The 21,746-nt window shown below is 41.8% G+C and overlaps 1 protein-coding gene across 1 annotated transcript in view; it reads right to left on the minus strand.

Annotated features, from left to right (window-relative positions):
- The window catches only part of SNX9 (sorting nexin 9), an 88,688-nt gene that overhangs the window by 48,314 nt on the left and 18,628 nt on the right, over positions 1-21,746 (minus strand). The window contains 3 exon segments of the mRNA XM_082634047.1: positions 1,140-1,265; positions 2,732-2,806; positions 5,656-5,742. Coding sequence (XP_082490173.1) covers positions 1,140-1,265; positions 2,732-2,806; positions 5,656-5,742 — 288 coding nt within the window.

Raw genomic sequence — 21,746 nt, forward strand, 5'->3', positions numbered from 1 at the left:
GGCAGGGAGAGCGGTGAGTCCAGGCCGGACACGCTGCTAGTCATCACAGTGAGGAAGCATCAGGCCCCAAACGTTAACAGCTCCCAGGCTAAGAATCCCTGGTAAAACGTCAAGTAAGGGTTACCTACTATTTCTTCACACTTTATCTTAAGTAAACTTTAACTGGCCAATATTCTTAGGTATTACAGATTAACAAAATATAGGAGAATGCTCAACTCTGGTGATAACCTCGCCTCTGAATTTTAAATATCTGAGCCAGACAATGTGTAATTTAGGATGTCCACAAAAGCTATTTAAAAATGTATAAAATCTGCAGTTAACATATGGTAACAGTACTTTGAAAAACTCTCTTAACAAGTTAAGATATAAATATACTGTAAGCAAATAATTATAAGTGATATGATTATTAGGCTTTACCTAATTTAAAGCCTTTATGTAGTTAAAAATGTCAAGAAGTGATATCTCGTAAAGCCCATTCCTTTCTAAAGATGTAGGAGGCAATAACATTTCCACATCCATCTTCTCAATTTCCTTACTGACACTGGCTCTGGATAACCACTTAGCAGTAACTGAACCAGGCAGAGTCACCTAAACTGGTCAAATTCCTTAAAATTACTGTGAACTTGCAGCATCGTTTTCTCAAATTATCCCACTATTCTAAGTTTTCTAGAAGCAGTACCATAACAGTACCAACTGCTGGACCTACAGCCACTTTTACATGCACTGCATCTGCAAGAGGAGGGGACTCGAGCTGAGAGTGCAAGTAATGTGCCAAGGTCACAGAAATCACGTCCTGTTCCAGCCAGAGCTTTGACCCTGACCACTGCGCCTCAGCAGAGGACGCTTTTCCTTCCTTGTCCTCAAGTGAGAGGATATTCGCAATTTATGGGGTCTGTATTCATACCATGCCAGACTTTTACAAGCAACTCTCAATGAACACCCCGCCTTCTAGTTAATCATCAACTCTAAAAACAGTCTTTGTTAAAACCCAGCAAGAAATGCCACACAAATATCTAACAGCTATTTTGTTTACGCTTTCAGGGAATGGCACTAGCTATAATGCAGCACAAGCTTTCACAAACGTGCTTTGCTCTCAGTAAAGCCAGTCGCATCCAGCAGAATGATGGAATAAGATTTACCTGGTTGTTACTGCTGGCAGCTGATGAATTGGCTTGAGCTGTACTTGCTGAGAGGGAATCAAGGAAGGCTTGGTCAGCCACTGAATTTCCACAAGAAAACGGATCTTTTCCATCACTGGGCAAAATCTGAACATTAGAAAGAACCACAGTTATCTTCATAGATTAGAGTTATTTCAGAGTTAGAGCCCCTGAGGGCAAGCAAGAACTGTCAACTAATATGGAAAAGGGATTTCTATTCTTAAAGGGTAAGCAAGCCCAAGAAGATGTCATAATTCCTTTCTGTCAGTATGCGGAATTCTAGAAATGCAACTAATGCCAGTATCAACTTAAATTCTCCCATTTTCCTCATTCTTGTTAATTTTTAGGATCCTGAATGCACAGTGCACAGAGGTCAAACACGACATACACATGAGACAGGTGGACTGGGTTCAGGGGCCTGTGAACCCTCTGAAACTGTCTGGAAAAGGTGGGGTGTGTGCATGTGCATATTTCTGAGATTTCATCAGATTCTCCAGAGTGTTCAAAGCCCCCCCCCCCCCCGCCAACTCTCAGTCAGGAGCAACAGACAGCCTTCCCATTCTGCAGGCAGTGCCCAACACACATCCTCCCAGGGCACTATTTCTCTCTACTGGAGGGGAGCCCAAGGCAATTTTGTTCTTGATCTCACTCCAACTTTATTCACAGGGCTCCAGACAGCCTTAGTTTCTTTCTATCACCCAGGATGAGAGGCAAGCTCACCATGGACCCAGGACTCAGCTCAGTGACCTATGGACAACCAGCAGGGGGTGCCAGGAGGCTGACTCAGAGAGGGTTTGTCAGCTGAGTGGGTGTGTCCCAGGCAGGGAGGGCTCATTCAGGAGCTGGGCACTGTCCTTGGCATCTACCACAACAGCTTAAACCAGCCAATAGCTCACAGCAGCCCATCCAAGACCCTTCGTCCTTGGGAATGGGAGAAGGAACTGAGAGAGATGTCCTAAATCAGCACAGGGAGAAGAAAGCTACTTCAAACAGTCTGCTATTTAAACTTTGTGAATCAATTCTACAGTAAACAGTATTGTAGGCAGCAGCTACTACACAATATTAGCAAAGGGAAAAATAGAGACTTTTATTCAGAATAATTAAAAGTTGCTATCCTTGGGCTTCCCGGGTGACGCAGTGGTTGAGAGTCCGCCTGCCGATGCAGGGGACACGGGTTCGCGCCCCGGTCTGGGAAGATCCCACATGCCGCGGAGCGGCTGAGCCCGTGAGCTATGGCCACTGAGTCTGCGCGTCCGGAGCCTGTGCTCTGCGACGGGAGAGGCCACAGCAGTGAGAGGCCCGCGTACCATAAAAAAAAAAAAAAAAAAAAGTTGTTATCCTTGGAAGGAACTTAATCTAAATATTTGGAGTCACTCTTTGGAGCCTAAGTCTATAGGTAATATTTCTTCTTGGTTCTACTTCAATGTATTTTCTACAGTTTATATAATCAGCATGCATTACTCTTACAATGGAATTTTTTCATTATCTTCCAGTCCTGTCCTTTAAGTTGATAATTCATAAAAAGATGTATGACAACGACCAGGTTTAATTAATAAACGACAGTAAGTTCTTACCTCAACGTAGTCCGTGGGGACAAGCCCTCGCTCTCCTTTGCTGTTTCTTCCTTCCAGCCATCCTCCACCAACATCCTCAAAAAGGTTAAAAAAAAAAAAAAAGATTATAGTTGGAATTTCCTGCAGATATTTTGCTCTGGGAATTCTCATACATATAAAAGTAGGGACTTCCCTGGTGGCGCAGTGGTTAGGAATCCACCTGCCAATGCAGGGGACATGGGTTCAAGCCCTGGTCCGAGGGGATCCCACATGCTGCGGAGCAACTAGGCCCATGCGCCATAGCTACTGAGCCTGCGCCATAGAGCCCGCGGGCCACAACTACTGAAGTCCGCGCGACTGGAGCCCATGCTCCACAACGAGAGGCCAGCACAATGAGAAGCCTGCACACCCCAGTGAGGAGTGGTCCCCGCTCGCTGCAACTAGAGGGGGCCCACACGCAGCAACAAAGACCCAACGCAGCCAAAAATAAATAAATAAATTTATTTTTTTTTAAAGTAATTAACATTAACCTTTTCATTCCTACAGAGCTAACGTTGTTCAAATTTTTTAATTCTTAAGCCTTCTCTTTACATCAGAAAATGATATAATCTAAAAAGAAAACTCAAACTTGAACAACCGATCAAAGATTGAAAAACCGTCTATTAATAGAATGCCATCATTTTGTAGTTCCTTTCTATTTACTGGTCTGTGGTAGATCACAAAAATGGTTTGCAGCTCTAACTGTCAAGAGGTAGAATGCACACCCCTACTTCTAGAATCTGGGCTGTCCCTTGTGACCTCTTTGGCCAACAGAATGAGGTGGAGATAATATGGGGTGAGTTCAGAGCTGGCCTCTAGAAGCTTTGTACACTTCAGCTCACTCTTTTTTCCAAAAGAGCTACTATGAGGATAAATTTGAGTTGCCAGATGATGACAGAGACAAGGCCCAATCTCCCCGTTGCCCCACCCAAAGCCAGCGAACCCCCAGCAGGAGAAATGCCAGACAGATGAGGCCATGTTGGAGTTCTCTGCCCCAGCCCTGCACTGGGTGACTGCAGACCACGGGCGAGCCCAGGTAAGGAGAACCACCCAGCTGACTTGTGGATTCCCGAGCAACAACAATCGATTATTTGTTTAAGCCACTAAGCTTTGGGATTGCCTGTTGTTTAGGAAAACTAACTGGTCCATACTCCCTTAGCTCTCCTAGATAAGAAGTATTAATAAACTAAATATCAATAATAACATACTCTATAACAAGATTCCCATTTTTCAACATTACTTCAGCAAAGTCCTACTTTTTCCCCTTAAAATAGTAAGGGTTATCTTAAATTCATAAGTTATACCTTAATTAGTTAAAACCTACCTGAATCTAGATAACATATTCCTTTTAAAAGTCATTTTAAGCCACAACTTTGTCCATTTCTTGACCACAACAGCAACTTAAATACTATTTTACCAAGAAATGAAGAATGCTTCTTCATTTAAAAAAAAAATCAATAGTAGATAAAAGAATCTTTAATCTCTTCTATGATTAAAAATAGAACCTATTTACTTATAGACACCTGGCATATTATATAAAACTACATATACTTTTTCTAACCAGTAATTTTTTTTTAAACCTAAAACATACAAAATAGGTCTAAAAAAATACTATCAACATTAAGAAACCGCAATCCTCTTGGTCATTCCTTGTTCTCCTTCCTTGGTCTCTGTGCTGCCATAGTCCCCACTCCCTCCCACCTGGTGGAACAGGTGCATCCCTTCCTTCCTCTTCCAGAGTCTCCTTGGCCTTCTGGTACCTTTCTTCACATGCTTGCTCAAAGATGTCCAGGGAGCCGGCCTATGTCCAGCCCTCAGCTCTAGCTCCGCAATTCTATTTCTAAACTGATGCAAAGCTACAGGGCAGGGTTGATTATTTATTAGTCTTTAAACTCAACATTTAAAAAATCAGCTCTTCTTCCTGACTTACATATTTTAATGAATCCATTTGCACCATTCTCTTAGGTGTGAAGGCCAAAAACCTCAGGGATCCTTGACTATTTCTCACCAACAGTATGTAATCAGGCACCAAGTCCTCCTGGTCTGACTCTCCAGAGCCTCCTGCATCCATCTTCTTTCTACTCCCACTGCTACTACCCAAGGTCATGATCCTAGGCCCCAGCCACACCAATTCGTTCGGTACACCTCTGCTAGATTAATTTCCTTCAAGTGCAGGTCTCGTCAGTCACCTCCCTACAATAGCAGCAGCAATAAAACCAAGCAAAACCCCTACATGACTCCACTGCTTCCCAGATGAAATCCAAGGCTGCAGCCCGGCTTCAGGTCCTGTCTGGTTGGGCTCTAAGAGCCTGTTTTCTCAGCCAGTCTCCTACTGGCGTATATATTATACCTGTACTCCTGGGACACTTGTTTACTGGCAGTGTCCCCTGCAGAGAAGAAAAACAGGGCTTAGAGGCCAGCGGATGTGGTTCTGAATCCCGGTTTTGCCACTTACAAGCAGAAGGGTCTCGGGCAAGTTAACCTCTCTAAGGCTCATTACCCTCATCTGTAAAAAGAGACTAAAAATACCTACCTCACACAGTTCACAGAGAAAATACATCAAAAAATATATGCGTAGTACTTAGCCAAACACTTGGCTCACAGGCCATGAATAAATGGTAGCTGAGGCTGCTAAACAACACTGGTCACTTTCTGATCTCTATACCTGTGTCCAGCTGGGATCTGTCCCAGATGTCGCTCCAGTTCTGCCTGAGGGAGCCCACCCAGCTATTTTTAGGGGGTCTTAATTGTTCTCAGTGTTTATATAATAGATTATTATTCAATATCAATACTTCACAAGCAACAGGAAAGAAATTCATGTGGGTCTGAATGATCAACCTGTTAAAAAAATAAAATCTTAAAAATAAGTCCTTAAGGGACCAATTTAAACCTAACAGTTCTCTTACCGGATTTGTAATTGTGATGATTTCTCCTTCATTAACTGTCAGTTCATTATTTCCAGGTTCAGCAGCAAAATCATACATAACCCGAGCCTAATGGAAGTAGAGAAGAAAAGAGGAAGTTACAAATGTAAACGTAACAGTCAAAAAAGAACCACCTATACCGTTCACTTTGTAAGTGTGCTGGTGTGAATAACACATCATGACCATGACTGCAGTTGTTTTGCAAGAAAGGAAGACACAGTACCAAAATGATTCATCAGCCCTATTTGTGAGGAAGAATGAAACCAATGGTGAGAGCCCTGCTCTGCTTTGGAAACAGGGAAGGTTTCTGGTAGCTGCCCACACTGCATTTAGACATCAGTCCCCAGAGAACTGAAAATAAACCCATTTCATCAAGGGGAAAAGAGCATGCCTTTCTTTTAGCAGGTAAGAAGTAGAAATACAGATACTGTTCATTCTGGGAACACTCAGCCTCAGGGCCTGAGGGATCTCCACAGACACACAAATATGTACCCACATCAGATTCATCATCTTCAGATTAATCCCTTGCTATGAAAACTCTCACTGTTCTTTATCTAGGATGAATTTTGATAGTGCAGCATCCCTAGCCAACTAAACGCAGAAATTTAAGATGTGGGCAGCAAGATATATTCATACGCTTCTACTAGAATACTTCCTACTATACGACGACTTACCTAGGGCTCTGGTATAGTGGTCAGGTAACCTGAGCAGCTGTGATTTTCAAACTTCTCCTTGCAATGGAATCTGAATTTCATAGAAAACAGACTAAAGGGAAGCTGTTCTGGTTGATGTGAGGTGGGGTTGCTCTTTCAGGGTCTTCCTCAAGCGGATCCTTGAGGCACCAACCCAGAGATGTGGGTTCCTTGGAATAACTGCCAGGCACGTATTCCAAGAGAGACAACCACTGTTGTAAAAATACAAATACTTTATATATACTTTTATAATATATAATAAACATATTACATATATTTAATCCATTTCAAATTCTAAATAATTGTCTCTCATGGACTATCTTACAGAAGCAAGTCCACATGAACCTAGCTAACATGGTTTGTTTTAAAAGTAATTGTCCTATGAGGCAAAATGAAGTCTGCCTACAGGGCTAGACAAATTAGCCTAATGGAACTGCATTCCTTTAACAAATATTGGCTGCACACCGACCATATGGCAAGAACTGTGCTGGCCCTTTTGCTGGCCAGGGCTCTTTCTCCACACCTGCTTAATGAGCCTGAAATCCTTATAACAGGACTCAAGGATTCACCTCCTGTGATAAAAGATTGGGGGAAAAAAACCCCAATACTAATTTATTTTGAAATACATCAAAAATAATAAGATGAACTGATGGAGGAATATGTGATAAAGCAGGTACAGTAAGTAAAATGTTATTTATAGAATCTACAGTAGATAGGGGATTTACAGTGCCCAACGGAAAATGAGTTCAACTTTTCTACACGCTTGAAATTTTTCATAATAAAATGTTGGAAGGAAACAAATGGTAGTGTACAGTCTGTCAGTCAAGAAATAGCATTAGGGTTTCCCTGGTGGCACAGTGGTTGAGAGTCCGCCTGCCAACGCAGGGGACACAGGTTCGTGCCCCGGTCCGGGAAGATCCCACATGCCACGGAGCGGCTGGGCCCGTGAGCCATGGCCGCTGAGCCTGCGCGTCCGGAGCCTGTGCTCCGCAACAGGAGAGGCCACAACAGTGAGAGGCCCGCGTACCGCAAAAAAAAAAAAAAAAGAAAGAAAAGAAAGAAATAGCATTAGATCCTTTACTGCTATAGGCTGGGAGGCTGGGAAGGGGGACTGAAAGCCAGGCTCAGGGACAGTGAGAATTCTGGAAGCATTCCAATTTTCCTTAGGTCACTACAAAGGAGGACACCAGGCCGACGTATGTTCCTCACACAGTTGCAAAAGTAGATAGAATTCTGCTTGCCACGTTGGGGACTATTTTTTTAAAACATGCCACACCAACCTCAATCCCTCGTGCAATGAGGGCAGATAGGAGATAAACACCTGAGGAGAGAGAGGGGGGTCCCCAGGCCAGGACTCACCCCACAGGACAGCGAGCTTCCCAGGGAGGGGCGGGGCCTGGCAAGCTGACGAGAGCCAGATGAGGAACATGCTTTTTGTTCCTGTTCCTTAAGAATCCTGGCTAACAACTTTTTTGATCCGGTTAAATTCAACTAACCCGCAGACAGAGAAAACCAAAGCCTCTTGTTTACTAAAGCTACAACTTGGTGAAACAGAATGTGAAACAAGCTAAAAATTAAAAAATGGAAACTCCCTTACACATTTAAGTACTACTGAACATTTACCCGTGGAAAATGTCTATAAACACTACAGGTTTATTTAATACGTTGGTTTAGGACTTTTTTTTTTTTAACCTAGAGATGCTTCTTCAGAATTATAACTGAGACTAACTTTGGAGAACAAAAAGATTTAAGGGCTTCCCTAGTGGCGCAGTGGTTGAGAGTCCGCCTGCCGATGCAGGGGACACGGGTTCGTGCCCCGGTCCGGGAAGATCCCACATGCCGTGGAGCGGCTGGGCCCGTGAGCCATGGCCTCTGAGCCTGCGCGTCCGGAGCCTGTGCTCCACAACAGGAGAGGCCACAACAGTGAGAGGCCCGCGTACCGCAAAAAAAAAAAAAAAAACACATTTAAAAAGCACATCCCCAAATGAGCATAAATGTCAAGAGGAAGAAAAAAAAAAGGCCATTCAGCCTAGAAGAGTAACTCTTCTTACAAAGTTTAGGCCAGACTGGAAACCTCCGGCCCCCTCCTATTATCCACTCCTTCTCTCTCCTGTCCCTCCTTGGCTTCCAGGTCTCCTCACCTTCCCACCTTCACCGCCACTACAGGACCCACACAGATAAAGATGCTGACCTCGACCTCAACTGCCAATCTGCCCAACTATTTTCTGATGTGGTCTTTGAAAGAAAAGGTCATTTTTCTACACCGCCTTTTCCAATGTTAGCTGTACATTAAAAAATGACTCCAAGTATATTCAAGAGCTAAATGTCCACACAGTAGATAATACTGTATACAGTAGACTGTATACATACTGTATACAGTCTACTGTATACATACTGTATACGGAATACATACTGTCACCCACAATTAATCTCTTCAACAGCAATTTCAAAAAGTATTACAGAGGAAGCGAATGGCTGGTAGATAGCAATCCTATATATGTTATTTTATCTAGATATAGTAAGATATACATTAGTGGATTCACAGCTTCAAACTAAGTGTTCCAGGCGCTAAGCGTTCCAGAATTCTAAGTGTGCCACATACACCTGTCTGATGTGTGCAGAACCCATCATCCTGAACATACCTCATTCTGTCTGACCCATGCTGTAAACATCTGTTACTTTGTCTGCTCCACATCCCTTCCATTTGGAAACTTCCTGCCTGGCTCCAAATGATTGGTGAGCATATAACCCAAACAGGGAAAATCAGAATGCGACAGGGATGCTGGGAGAGTGGGTCTTTTTCTCTGAAAATGTTGCCAGCGGCTACAAGTCTGAAGAGTGAAGTGGGGGGAATGCAGAATGGAATGAGGAAGAGAAACAGTGTCCTGATGAGAGCACCTGAAGGACGAGCCCAAAGCCACTTCTCCCCTTGTGGACAGTTCACTCACAGTAACGAGTGCATCTCCTTTTGTGCTTACGAGTTCAGACTGTCAGTTGCAATCTAGAGAGTCCAAGTTGATACAAACCAATAATCCCAAACCAAAGAATTTTTTAAGAAAACACCCTAAATAAAAAAAACACTGTACATAAGTTCATTGCTGTATTTCCTATTTTGCAAAACAAAACCTAAAATGTACAATAATAGAGAATTAAACAGTTCCAAATAGCAAAAAAACTGGCAGCAAAAAATTCATATGGGGGTTAGAACACAGAAGACAAGCTCCCATTCTTACACATCTGCTTCTTTCACATAAATCACAATTAAATCTTGGGAAAAAAACAGTAAACCTTCAGCGATGCAGCTCTCCCATCTTTAAAACAGAGACACAATCAAAAAAATGAGTAAAATATGTAAACCTTCAGAAATTCGGGGACTGAAGGATCCCTTATTAATCTGACACCCTTGAGAACTGAAGTTTTGCATGTAGGTGATATTTCTATAAAATTAATTTATCTTTTTAAATGCCAAGCTTGTTTTACTTAAACACACTCGACACTTTTTATAAAATTTACATATTTAATGACTTCCTATATCTTGTCTCTACCTAATCCACAAGATCATCAGAAGAAACAGAACGCACTCTAACAGACCCTGAGAGCATTATTATACCACTGATATATGTAGATGTATTTGGCTTTTTTATAAGTGGTTAAGGCGTAAATGCTTTTCAGTTTCTATCAATCTGTGATTTCAACAGCCAGTGCTAAATCCTGGTCTGTGCTTGTTCACTTGTTATTTTGAATCAAATAAAGAATCTTAAATTATCCCCGTAAAATTTCATCTTGTTAGATTCAACCCATTGCTCCAACCTATTAAGAGTTTTCTGAATTCCTAAACCATCATCCAATTATCCCTTATCCTTTTCTGCTGAGTCATTAGAAAGCCTGAGAAGCATGCTTTCCATAGTTTCACCTGTGCCATCAGTAAAATTGTTAAAATATAGCACGGCTGAGGTCCAAGACAGCTGCACATGACAAAAAAAAAACTCTTTCCAAGGAGACATGGATCAATTAATTATGTTTTGGGCATGTTGCTCTTAAAATTTCCAAGTAAGGAAATAAACTTGGTTTGTTTCCTTAAATGTTTACAAGCAATGTGCTTGATAAGCTATTCAGGATTAGAGTGAAGATGATTGAGTTCTGCGAAGGTTTTATTTTAACAGTTGTTCTAGTAAAAGATCTTTTCCCAGTAGAAGAATTTTCTAAAAGGAACTGGTAGCAGCCATCGAGAATGGCTGAAAATTAATTTTCTTATGTAAAAATTTCAAGAATAAACTACCGGTAAAATCGATATGTGCTTTTAAAAATGTTTTTCCTAAAATGGGTTTATATCTGTCATCCTGAAATATGATGTGGTTAGAGGAATGTTCTAACTGGTTAACCAGACAAGTAGCTTGAGAAACTTCCAAGGCAAAGAGAAATGTAAATAGAAATTCACTGAGTGTAGGAATATGTTCCCAAGAAACATTTCGAATAATCTTAAATCTGTGTGTAACAAAGGGCAATTATACAATCGCAAGGGGGAAGAAATCCTGACTACTTAAAATAAACCAATCAAATTGTACCATCCACTTCCATGTTACTCCTCCCAGCCTCTATTCCACTCATGCACAACGATTCCGGGAATACTTGGACCAAGGAAATCCTCTGAACTGAGGCCATGTTGTAACCAAGCAGCTGGAGGTTGGGATGATTTTAAGAAACTTTCTACCCAAACTCACCCAGATCAAAGCTTCTTTATGTGTTTTATATAAGAACAATCAGAAGAAAGCATTAGTTATTTGATGTGGTGGCATCAAACTGGCCATATCACACATAACATCACTATTACCAAAAATCACTAATATATAAAATATGAACTACAAAAGAATCTTTGCAATTCGTATCACAAAGTTTTAATCTTAAAAAGCATCTAGAACTCAAGAAAAAGATCAGCAACCCATCAGAAAAAATGGGCAGAGGAATACACAGTTCATAGAAAAATATAAATGGCCCTTACACCATTTATGTGTGAAAAAAATGCTCAATTCCACACATAAAGGAAGACAAATTAATTTGGTACATGTAGCCACATTTCCCTCTACTGGGGACTGTACCATTTAAACGTCTGCCAGCAATATATATGAATGTAATGGTTCTCCGCAGTTTCACAAACAGAATCAATTACCCAACTTTTGCATTTCTGCTCATCTTATAAGTGAGAAATTCTACTTCAATACAGTTTTCAAGATACATTTACCCTTAGATCCAGATGTCGCATTTTGCGAATCCATTCTCTACCTGCACCTGTGCAAGTGTGTACAAGGTTATTATTTAGTGCAATATGCAAAAGCAAGGATGATCCTGGATAGTTAATAAATGAAATAAATGAAAAAACAGTAATAGAATTAGAACATCATTTTTCAATCCTTAATAATTTAATGCATCTAAGCACAGTGCATCCAAAAGACAACCAGACATTACTTGCCTTCTGATGGAATACAATGCCAGTCACATACTTGAAAAAAGAATTTGAATCTTATTGACCCTCTAGATCCTAGTATCAATTTACAAGACAGGGCTTCCCTGGTGGTGCAGTGGTTGAGAATCCGCCTGCTAATGCAGGGGACACGGGTTCAAGCCCTGGTCTGGGAAGATCCCACATGCCGCGGAGCAACTGGGCCCGTGAGCCACAACTACTGAGCCTGCGGGTCTGGAGCCTGTGCTCCGCAACGAGAGGCCGCAACAGTGAGAGGCCCGTGCACCGCGATGAAGAAACTGGAGAAAGCCCGCTTGCTGCAACTGGAGAAAGCCCTCGCACAGAAACGAAGACCCAACACAGCCAAAAATAAATAAATAAATTTATTTTAAAATTTACAAGACATACAAAGGAATATACTGCACTCTGCAATGAGGATGCAGTAAGAAAACCCAGATGTAGGAAATCACAGAACCCATTTTCTCTAACAAACAAATCTCAAAGACAAAAACAAGCCCAGGTATGGGGGCAAAGAGGAAGGGAAATGAGGGAACTTATAAATTGAGAGGCTTAGACAATTGATTATGACTGCTATATATACTTCATTTGGACTCTTTTTTTTTAAGTCTATTTCTCTTCATCGTACTCATTTTTTCATTTTTTAAAATTGAAATATAGTTGATTTACAATGTTTCAGGTGTACAGCAAAGTGATTCAGTTATATATATATAGATTCTTTTTCATATTATTTTCCATTATAGGTTATTACAAGATATTAAATATAGTTCCTTATGTTATACAGTGGGTCCTGTTGTTTATTTTATATATGGTGTTGTGTATCTGTTAATCCTAAATTCCTAGTTTGTCCCTCCCCACCTTATTTGGATTCTAAGTCCAACAAAATTCAAAAAATATGATAATATTTGAGACAATTGAAAATTTGAACACTTAAGGGCTCTGAGATTTTTTTTTTTTTTTTTGCGGTATGCGGGCCTCTCACTGTTGTGGCCTCTCCCGTTGTGGAGCACAGGCTCCGGATGCGCAGGCTCAGCGGCCATGGCTCATGGGCCCAGCAGCTCCGCAGCATGTGGGATCCTCCCGGACCGGGGCACGAACCTGTGTCCCCTGCATCGGCAGGTGGACTCTCAACCACTGCGCCACCAGGGAAGCCCAGATTTTTAACATTTTCATCTAGCTCTTTAATACAAACTCAGCATAGTTTCCAAAATGGCACAAAGTACCTTACTTATTTTCCTCCTTAGGTTGAAAGATTAAACTGTCCCATAAAACAAATTCCTGCTTTAGCTATTAGTCTCCTTTTTCTTATGCTAGTGATCACCAGCAAGTACTACTTAGCCCTTTACTACACTGATTACTTTGTACTGAATATTCCAACAATTCCATTTAGAAAAAAATACATTATCTCATAAAAGTTAAGAGAAATAAGTCCTCACAAAGGAATCTATCCAAATATTCTATTATACTCAGTGCTTCAAATGCCTTATGTGGACTGAAATTTCCCCTAAATCTGTATTTTTCAAACAATACAGAGTCTCAGAAAGCTCACTTGTGTGCTGGGGAAAGCACAGGAAGGGGGATCCAAGCTACAGCGCAGTCTTTATTGCTATTTGGAGACCCTGTGGATAAACTGTGAAACACTGAACATATGCAAAATGGCAAAAAATAAACTTGTGCCCTAGAACTTCATCATTTTCCTCGTGTAACCTGAATCAACCGAGGGCCTTTTAGGATAAAACTATTAAAAGGAGGGGTTAAAAAGGCTATAGTACAGACCAACTAAAATAAAAAGAGAAGAGAAAAACTAGAACATAAAAGGAATAAGTGATATATCAAAATCTAGTAGTGAAAGCAACTAATCAAGGGAACTCCCTGGCGGTCCAGTGGTTAGGACTCCATGCTTTCACTGCCAAGGGCCCAGGCTCAAGCCCTGGTCAGGGAGCTAAGATCCCACAAGCCTCACAGCACAGCCAAAACAACAAAGAAAACAACTAATTAAAATCAAAGAGCAAAAGCCACAATGGGGTAACTGGTATTAGACTTGCTCTGTTACCACATACAGACAAAAACCTCTAGGAAACTGGGAAAAATACACAAAATAACAGGTTCCAGATACTGGGCAAAAAGGCCGCACAGGAGAGGGAATGCTGAGAGAAGGGAAACATGAGATGAGCCCCATCAAGGCTCCAGCTTTCTGCCTGGTGGCACTTTCTGACACAAATGCTGGGAGAAGCAGGGAGCTCCAAGCAGAAAGCATAGGTCCTGCTAAGTTGAAGAGACAGAGACCAGAATTCCAGGAGGCTAAGGCAGCTGAAACCTGAGGACAAACTACCAGAAAGGAGCTACTCAGAGCAAAAGCTCTAGAAACCTGCACAAAGGTCTCCTTGAGTCTGCTGATAAATCCTGAACTGCACACAGTTGGACAAACTGCTTGAAGGCTGAGCCAAGAACAACTCCAGGGGAGCTGCAGGCTGAAAAACTTCTCAGAGGTCAGGCAGAACTGCAAGACACCAGAGCTCTGACTAGCCAGAGTGGGGAGATTCCACTGAATACACCCAAAGCATTCAAGGTAGAGACCCCATTCAGGCTGGGGTGGGGCAAAATGTACCTCAGGATAAGGCTACTCCGGACCCATCCTAACAAAACTTAAAAGTAAGTCTTGACAGAATCGAACGGATTCAAAAGTAATTTAATTGCCTACCAAAACACACTTTATCACCCTTTAAAGGGAGACATCAAAATCCAGACACTCAGCAACATGCCAACACAATGTCTAGTGTCAACAAAAAATTAATAGACAAGCCAATAAACAGAAAAATGTAATGCAGGACAAAAATATCAGTCAATAGAAACAAACCAAGAAATGACACACATAAGAAAATCAGCAGACACTTTAGAATAACTATGATAAATATATTCAGGGACTTAAAGGAACACATGATGATAATAAGGAGAAAAATGTATGTTATAAAAATGAACCAAATGGAATGACCAGAATTGTAAACTATGATTTCTCAAATGAAAGAATTTTACTGGAGGGGCTTAACAGATGATTAGATACTCCATAAGAAATGATCAGTGAACTTGAAGATAAAGCAGTTGAAACTATTAGCAGAAAGAAAAGAGGATAAAAACCTGGGCAGCGACCTGTGAGGCAACAGAAACAGTCTAACATACATGCCACCACAGTGCCAGAGGGGTGGGGAGGCAGAACAGAAGAAGTAAAATGGCAGAATGGTTTCAATTTCATGAGAACACAACCCACAGATCCAAGAAGCTGAATAAATCCTACAAAACACAACAAAAAACTACGCCAAGAGATCTAATGAAACTGCAGAACATCAGCGACAAAGAGAAATATCTTAAAAACAGCCACAGGTCGGGGGCGGGAGCTGGCTACATGAACAAAGAATGACTGCAGACTTCTCATCAGAAACAATACAGTCAAAATCCACCTTTAAGGTGGTGAAAAACGGCAAAAATATCCACCTAGAATTCTCCCTCCATCAAAAACAGCCTTCAAAACTAAAGGTGATATAAAGGCATTTTCAGACAAACAGAAGCTGAGAGAACCTGTCACCAGCAAACGGACACGACAAGAAATGTTAAAGGAAGCTCTTTAACCAGAAGGAAAATTATACTAGATAAAAACCTGAATCTACACAAAAGAAAGAAGAGTATCAGGAATGAAAGTATGCGGGCCATATTTTAAAAAATTCTTGTTGTTTAATTTCCCTAAAAGATAACTGACTTTAAAAGGATAACTGACTTTTGAAACAAGAATAACAACAGTGTCTTGTGGGGTTTATAATATTGAGAAATAAAACGCACAACAAAAAAACAGCACAAAGGACAGGAAAGAGATAAATACTGTTACAGAGTTCTTATATGCAAGTGCTGCAACGTTATTTGAAGTCAGAATGTGTTAAGATAACCACTTCAGCCAATGCAGGGAACACGGGTTCGTGCCCCGGTCCGGGAGGATCCCACATGCCGCGGAGCGGCTGGGCCCGTGAGCCATGGCCGCTGGGCCTGCGCATCCGGAGCCTGTGCTCCGCAACGGGAGAGGCCACAACAGTGAGAGGCCCGCGTAATGCCAAAACAAAACAAAACAAAACAAAACAAAGATAACCACTTCATTCGAGGAACCTCAGGGCACTCATAGGAAGGAAGGGAGGGAGAGAGGGAGAGAGGGAGGGAGGGAGGGAGGGAGGGAAGAAATAAACATGTATGTGTAAGCCAATGGTGACGACAAAAAGGAATACTATTAAATAATCTAAAAGAAGGCAAGAAAAAAAAAGGAACTAAGAATAGATGGGGCAAATAAATAAAAAGCAAACAGCAAGAGGGTACACGAACAAAATCAAATCAACAATTATATTAAATGTAGTCTGAACGCTCCAATTAAAAGAGAGATTGTCAACTTGATAAAAAACAAGACCCTGCCTATATGTTATCTATGAGAAATGCACTTTAAGAATAAGGAGATAGAAGACTTAAGAGTAAAGGAATGAAAGGTGAGAACAGATGGCAGTACTACAGCTGGGGCTCTAGCTCACATTAGGATACAGGATGGGGCAGCAGAAGGAAGTGGACGCAGACTTTCCACCAGGACTGAACCACCAGCTGGCAGGGTGACTGCAGCAAATACATGCCTAATAGTAGAACCAAGATTCAGGATGTCTGAACGCCTGCACAGTGGACTCTGGATGTGCGTGGAAGAAGCAGGCAGGTAGATGTCACTACAGAACCACCCCACACGAGAGACAGGAAAGGGTGAGCAGTGAAGACGGAAGAAGGATACTGGAGCCCTTTTTTTCTGAAGATAAGTTGGCCTTTTTCTGGGACCAGTTAACAAAATATATATACTTCAGGAAGTAGACAAAAATTTCATAATAGTGGGCAAAACTACAATGTCAGAAAAAAATGGTACACCAGGTATTGGATATCCTCTCCAACTTCAAATACCTCAAACACTGACCAAAATCTGTGAAACAACAGTTTTCAGGCAATGGACAACAGGTAGCACAGGACAGTGATCCCTGAGAGATGGGGGAAAACCGGGCGAGCCCAAGAACTGCCACAGCTTCCCGAAAGCTCAGGGAAGGGAAACCCAGGCAAAGGCCGTCAACCTCGGCACTGAGGAAGCAAAGATGGGTGTGAGGGGAGGCCCAAGAGGTGAGCGTTCACAAGGTAAGAGTGTGGGAGAGGAGAGAGCTGCACAGACACTGTCCTGGGGATGTGCAGAGGGACCCGCCCTCAGAGACTCCAACTGAGAACTGACCAGCACATGCAGCAAATAAACTGCCCACGGAGGAACCACCAGAGGGAGCAGGTAGGACCATCTCCACGAGTATAATGAAGAAATATTGGGGATAACATTAGCATTTTGCAAAAGAGTTTAGTTTATAAATTCAAGAGATTTATGATTGCCTGTAAAATAGTAAGTTTATGTTATATATATTTTACCATAATTTTTAAAGGTCCATACAAATAAAGAGTACAATTGTGGAAAAAAAAATATTAATGGTACGCTAACTGCACTGGTTTCCTTCTACAGAATTAGCCTTCCGTGGCTGATGGTACACTCAAACATCCACAGCCACCAGAAGCTAGCAGTAATACGGGTTGAAAAGTCAAAGAAACAAAGATATGATCTCAAAAGTGGTCTGCCAGAAGCCTTAAACAAAGTAAAATACTTTAAATATAGACACCAAGCACACAGAGCAGATGTGATGAGCTTCACATTGTAAAACCACTTAAATTTTTTGCTTTAGGGCGCTTTTGGGAGTTACATGTAAGCACATGACCTTGGCTCTAACTTCAAAAAACAAAATAGGAACTTGCCTAGCGGTCCAGTGGTTAGGACTCCAAGCTCTCACTGCTGAGGGCGAGGGTCCAATCCCTGCGGGGGAACTAAGATCCCGCAAGCTGCAGTGTGGCCAAAAAAAAAAAAAAAAAAAAAAAAACAGAGAGAAAGGAGAGGCCAGGAGAAAACTCCCTCAGCAAACTACAAAGATAACCACACCCTACACTGCATACTGGGAGGCTCTCAGCCAGATAACGTTCTAACTGCTCCATGATTTTAAACTTCTCCGCTCTTTCCTTCCCATTAGCATTTAAACCACGCATGTCCATCACATCTTTAAAAAGAAAACATTCCTACCTCAACCCCAAATATTCCTTTGACCAGTGCCTTCTCTTAACATCTCTAAGAAATCTGAATTTTTTTATTACTTCAATTTATTTTATTTTTTTATTGACGTATAGTTGATTTACAATGTTAATTTCTGCTGTACAGCAAAATTCAGTTATACATGATTCAGTTATACATATATATCATTTTTTAATATTCTTTTCCATTATGGCTTATCACAGGATATTGAATAGAGTTCCCTGTGCTATACAGTAGGACCTTGTCGTTTATCCATCCTATATGTAATAGTTTGCATCTGCTAACTCCAAACTCCCAATCCATCCCTCTCCTACCCCTCCACCCGCTTGGCAACTGCAAGTCTGTTCTCTCTGTGAGTCTGTTTCTGTTTTGTAGATAAGTTCATTTGTGTCTTATTTTAGATTCCACATGTAAGTGATAGCATATGGTCTTTGTCTTTCTCTTTCTGACTGACTTCACTTAGTATGATCATCTCTATCCCGACCATCCATGTTGCTGTAACTGGCATTCTTTCTTTCTTTTTCATGGCTGAGTAGTATTCCATTGTATGTATGTATGTACCACATCTCCTTTACCCATTCAAAGGAAATTTAAATGTTAAGAAGCGCTGTCCACATTCACTGTGTCAACCTCATCCGCTACTCACCCTTCACCCCACAGTAACTGAACTTCGCCCGCGTTACCCCACTGGAATGGCTCTGTCGAGGCCCCTAGCAGCCCTCCTGTGGGGGCCAACCCAGTGGACCTACTTGGCCCTCAGCTCACTCCACCTCCTGGCTGCAAAGGACACTGCCATCCACTTCTTCTTGAAACGCTCTTCCCTTTGTTTCGCCACACGTGACCTCTTCTGGTTTTCTGCCTTCTCTCCTTTCTCAGGCTTCTTTTTGGAGACAGGCCACCCTATAAAAGCTTATGTTCCCCAGGATCCTGTGCTCTTCTTACTGGACACCCTCTTCCTGCATGATATTCACCCCGACAACTTCCACTTGCCATCTTTACACTGATGAATCCCAGACCTGTACATACCTTCCCTCTTTCTTCACCTGATCAAATCCTATTCATGTTTCATGCCCCTGAATTCACTTAGATTTCACTTGTGGGAAACATCCTGTGACCTCTGACACTGGCCGTGGATCTCTCCTACAGCCTGCCTTTGGGCCGACGTCGTACTTCCCCATCATTGTGTTTACACGGTGTTATTTTTGCGTGTTTACCTGTGGTGCATTCTCTACTAAACTGTAAGTTCCTTCTCTATCGTGTTCAGCACAGTGCCTGACACGGCAATCACTCAAATGCATATTTGTTAAATGAATGAATTATTAATCCATTTACCACATAGTATGGTATCTACTACCTACTAGGTGTCTGATTGTTCCAGTTAATGAATTCATTGCCATTTCCAAATAAATTTCATCTCACTATTTCAGTTTTGAAATTATAAAAATCATAGTTTTCTTGGGATGAAAAACTTCATTTAGTCTAGGTTTACTGCCCCAGCTAAAGAACCAAAAACCATTTAACAGACAATCATACATCTCTTTTTTTTTTTTTTTTGCGGCACGCGGGCCTCTCACCGCCGTGGCCTCTCCCACTGTGGAGCACAGGCTCCGGACACACAGGCCCAGCAGCCACGGCCCACAGGCCCAGCCGCTGCGCAGCACGTGGGATCCTCCCGGACCGGGGCACGAACCCGCGCCCCCTGCATCGGCAGGCAGACTCCCAACCACTGTGCCACCAGGGAAGCCCCAATCATACATCTCTTAAGTTTATAAACTAAACTCTGTTTTGCAAAATGCCAATGCTTATCCTGAACGTTTCTTAATTATACTTTTCCTAAATCTCTACCATGACTTTGGGGAAGAATTTCCCTCCAGCATCCTAGGTTTTTCTGCTTAAAGCCATCAGAGGCCATGTTTAGAGTCTGCACTCTCCTGGGATGCTCTGTGGTCACTAAAGCTGACGGCCGGATACCAGACCGAAGCTAGGGGGCAGGTACGCATTCATTTTGTTAACAGATATGTAACAGGCAGTTACTACCACTGGGCTCCGTCCTAGGTGGACACAGTGGTGAAAAGCCTAAAGGCGCCTACCTTTCCTCAGAAATGTTTGTTTTAGGAGGAGGAGACAGCCACTCAACACACAAGGTACTTGCAGGTGGTGGCAGGTGCTGGTAAAGAGCTTAGTCAGGTGATGTGATAGAGTAACGGGCTGGTGGAGGTTACTTTAAATGAGGCTGCTGGGGAAGGTCACCTTGAGGAGGCGTCATGGGACCTGAGACCTATGAATGAGGGTGCCAGCTGGTGAAGCACAGGGACCGCGGGAGGACGCAAGGCCAGGTACGATGGGAGGAGCAGCAAGTGCAAAGGCCCAGAGGAAGCACTATGCAAAGCCAAGGGTAAAAGTACAAATCAGAGGTCAAATAATACAAAGGTACATTTACAAAAAGTTTTAAAAATTAACGCTTTGTTTTTAGCAGGGCTTCTCTGCTGTGTCTACGTAAATAAACTAGCATTCAGGAGAAAAAAAAGTATATAATTTATATAACCTATGAATAAAATATACTGAAAAAGTTATAGGAATTAAGCACTACTAAAACCAGGGCAGAAGCCGTGTAGTGTATTATGTACGCTTCCCTCCTTCTCCCTGGGCCCTTGGTACAAATGACTAATCTATCAGCACAGTCTGTACAGGGCCTCAGTCCCTCTCAGCAATGTCCTCCTAGCAGCTTCTGCTTGCCATCTCTGTCCTAAAAGTTCAATAATCAAAATGCATAAAATAAAAAAAAATTTTTTAAGTTAGAAAACTCCTGAAGAATGTATGCCTCGTGGTCCTTCTTTTATAAGTATGATACATTTTCCTGGTTTCAAAAAGATTACACTGAATGTATAATTCATTAAGAACGGTCTTTTCTGAATGACTCAGTCTCCATGCTAACCATGTATTATTGGATAAGATAGAAGACCCTGGATACTTATTTTCTAGTTCTAGGTCTCACCGTTCACACATGAAAAATGACAGGATAACCTGCAAGTCCCTTGGGGCCTATTTAAAGAATTTAAATTAACTATCTTACATTAATCTATTTAAAGGACACTACTATACTTAAGTGAAATGTACATATCTTTAAAATTAAACTCCTCAAAATGATGTTTCCTCTTAAAGTCATCTACATAAACACACATACAACTGGGTTACAGGAGGAACATGGGTGTCTGCTTTTAACTGACACTCAGATGAAGGCCATACTCTTAGCTATGATTTATTTTCATCAGTGGTTCCTCTTCAGGGCAATTTCTCTTCTAAATTCATACAGCTAATATATAACTCACCACAGAACTACAGCTGGTTTTCATCGGATCACAAGTGTAAAGTTAAAGATACAGTAAAGTAAGACTGCCCAGGAGAATTAAGTTAGGGAGATACAATGTAATTTGAAGAGCTGACAGTGTTTATCACACCAAAAAACGGAAGAATGAATCATACTTAGTCAAATGAAGAGATTTAGACTAAGCATCGACCAAGAGATGGGAAAAATGAGGAACGAGGGAGTCATCACATGCGAAAATGGAGAAGCCAGAAACCTCCTAACCAGACACCTTCTGTGACACAGGAAATGTACCTCCAACCAGGTTTTGGCTAGCACCCTCTTTTCTCTTTCTAGGTGGTCCTTCCTGAAACCGAAAAAACACTACAAAAAGAGAAAACCAGGCAGATGAGAAAGGTGAAGTGA

This window comes from Mesoplodon mirus, assembly GCF_964341445.2.
Source record: "Mesoplodon mirus genome assembly, chromosome: 10".
Taxonomy (NCBI): Eukaryota; Metazoa; Chordata; class Mammalia; order Artiodactyla; family Ziphiidae; genus Mesoplodon; species Mesoplodon mirus.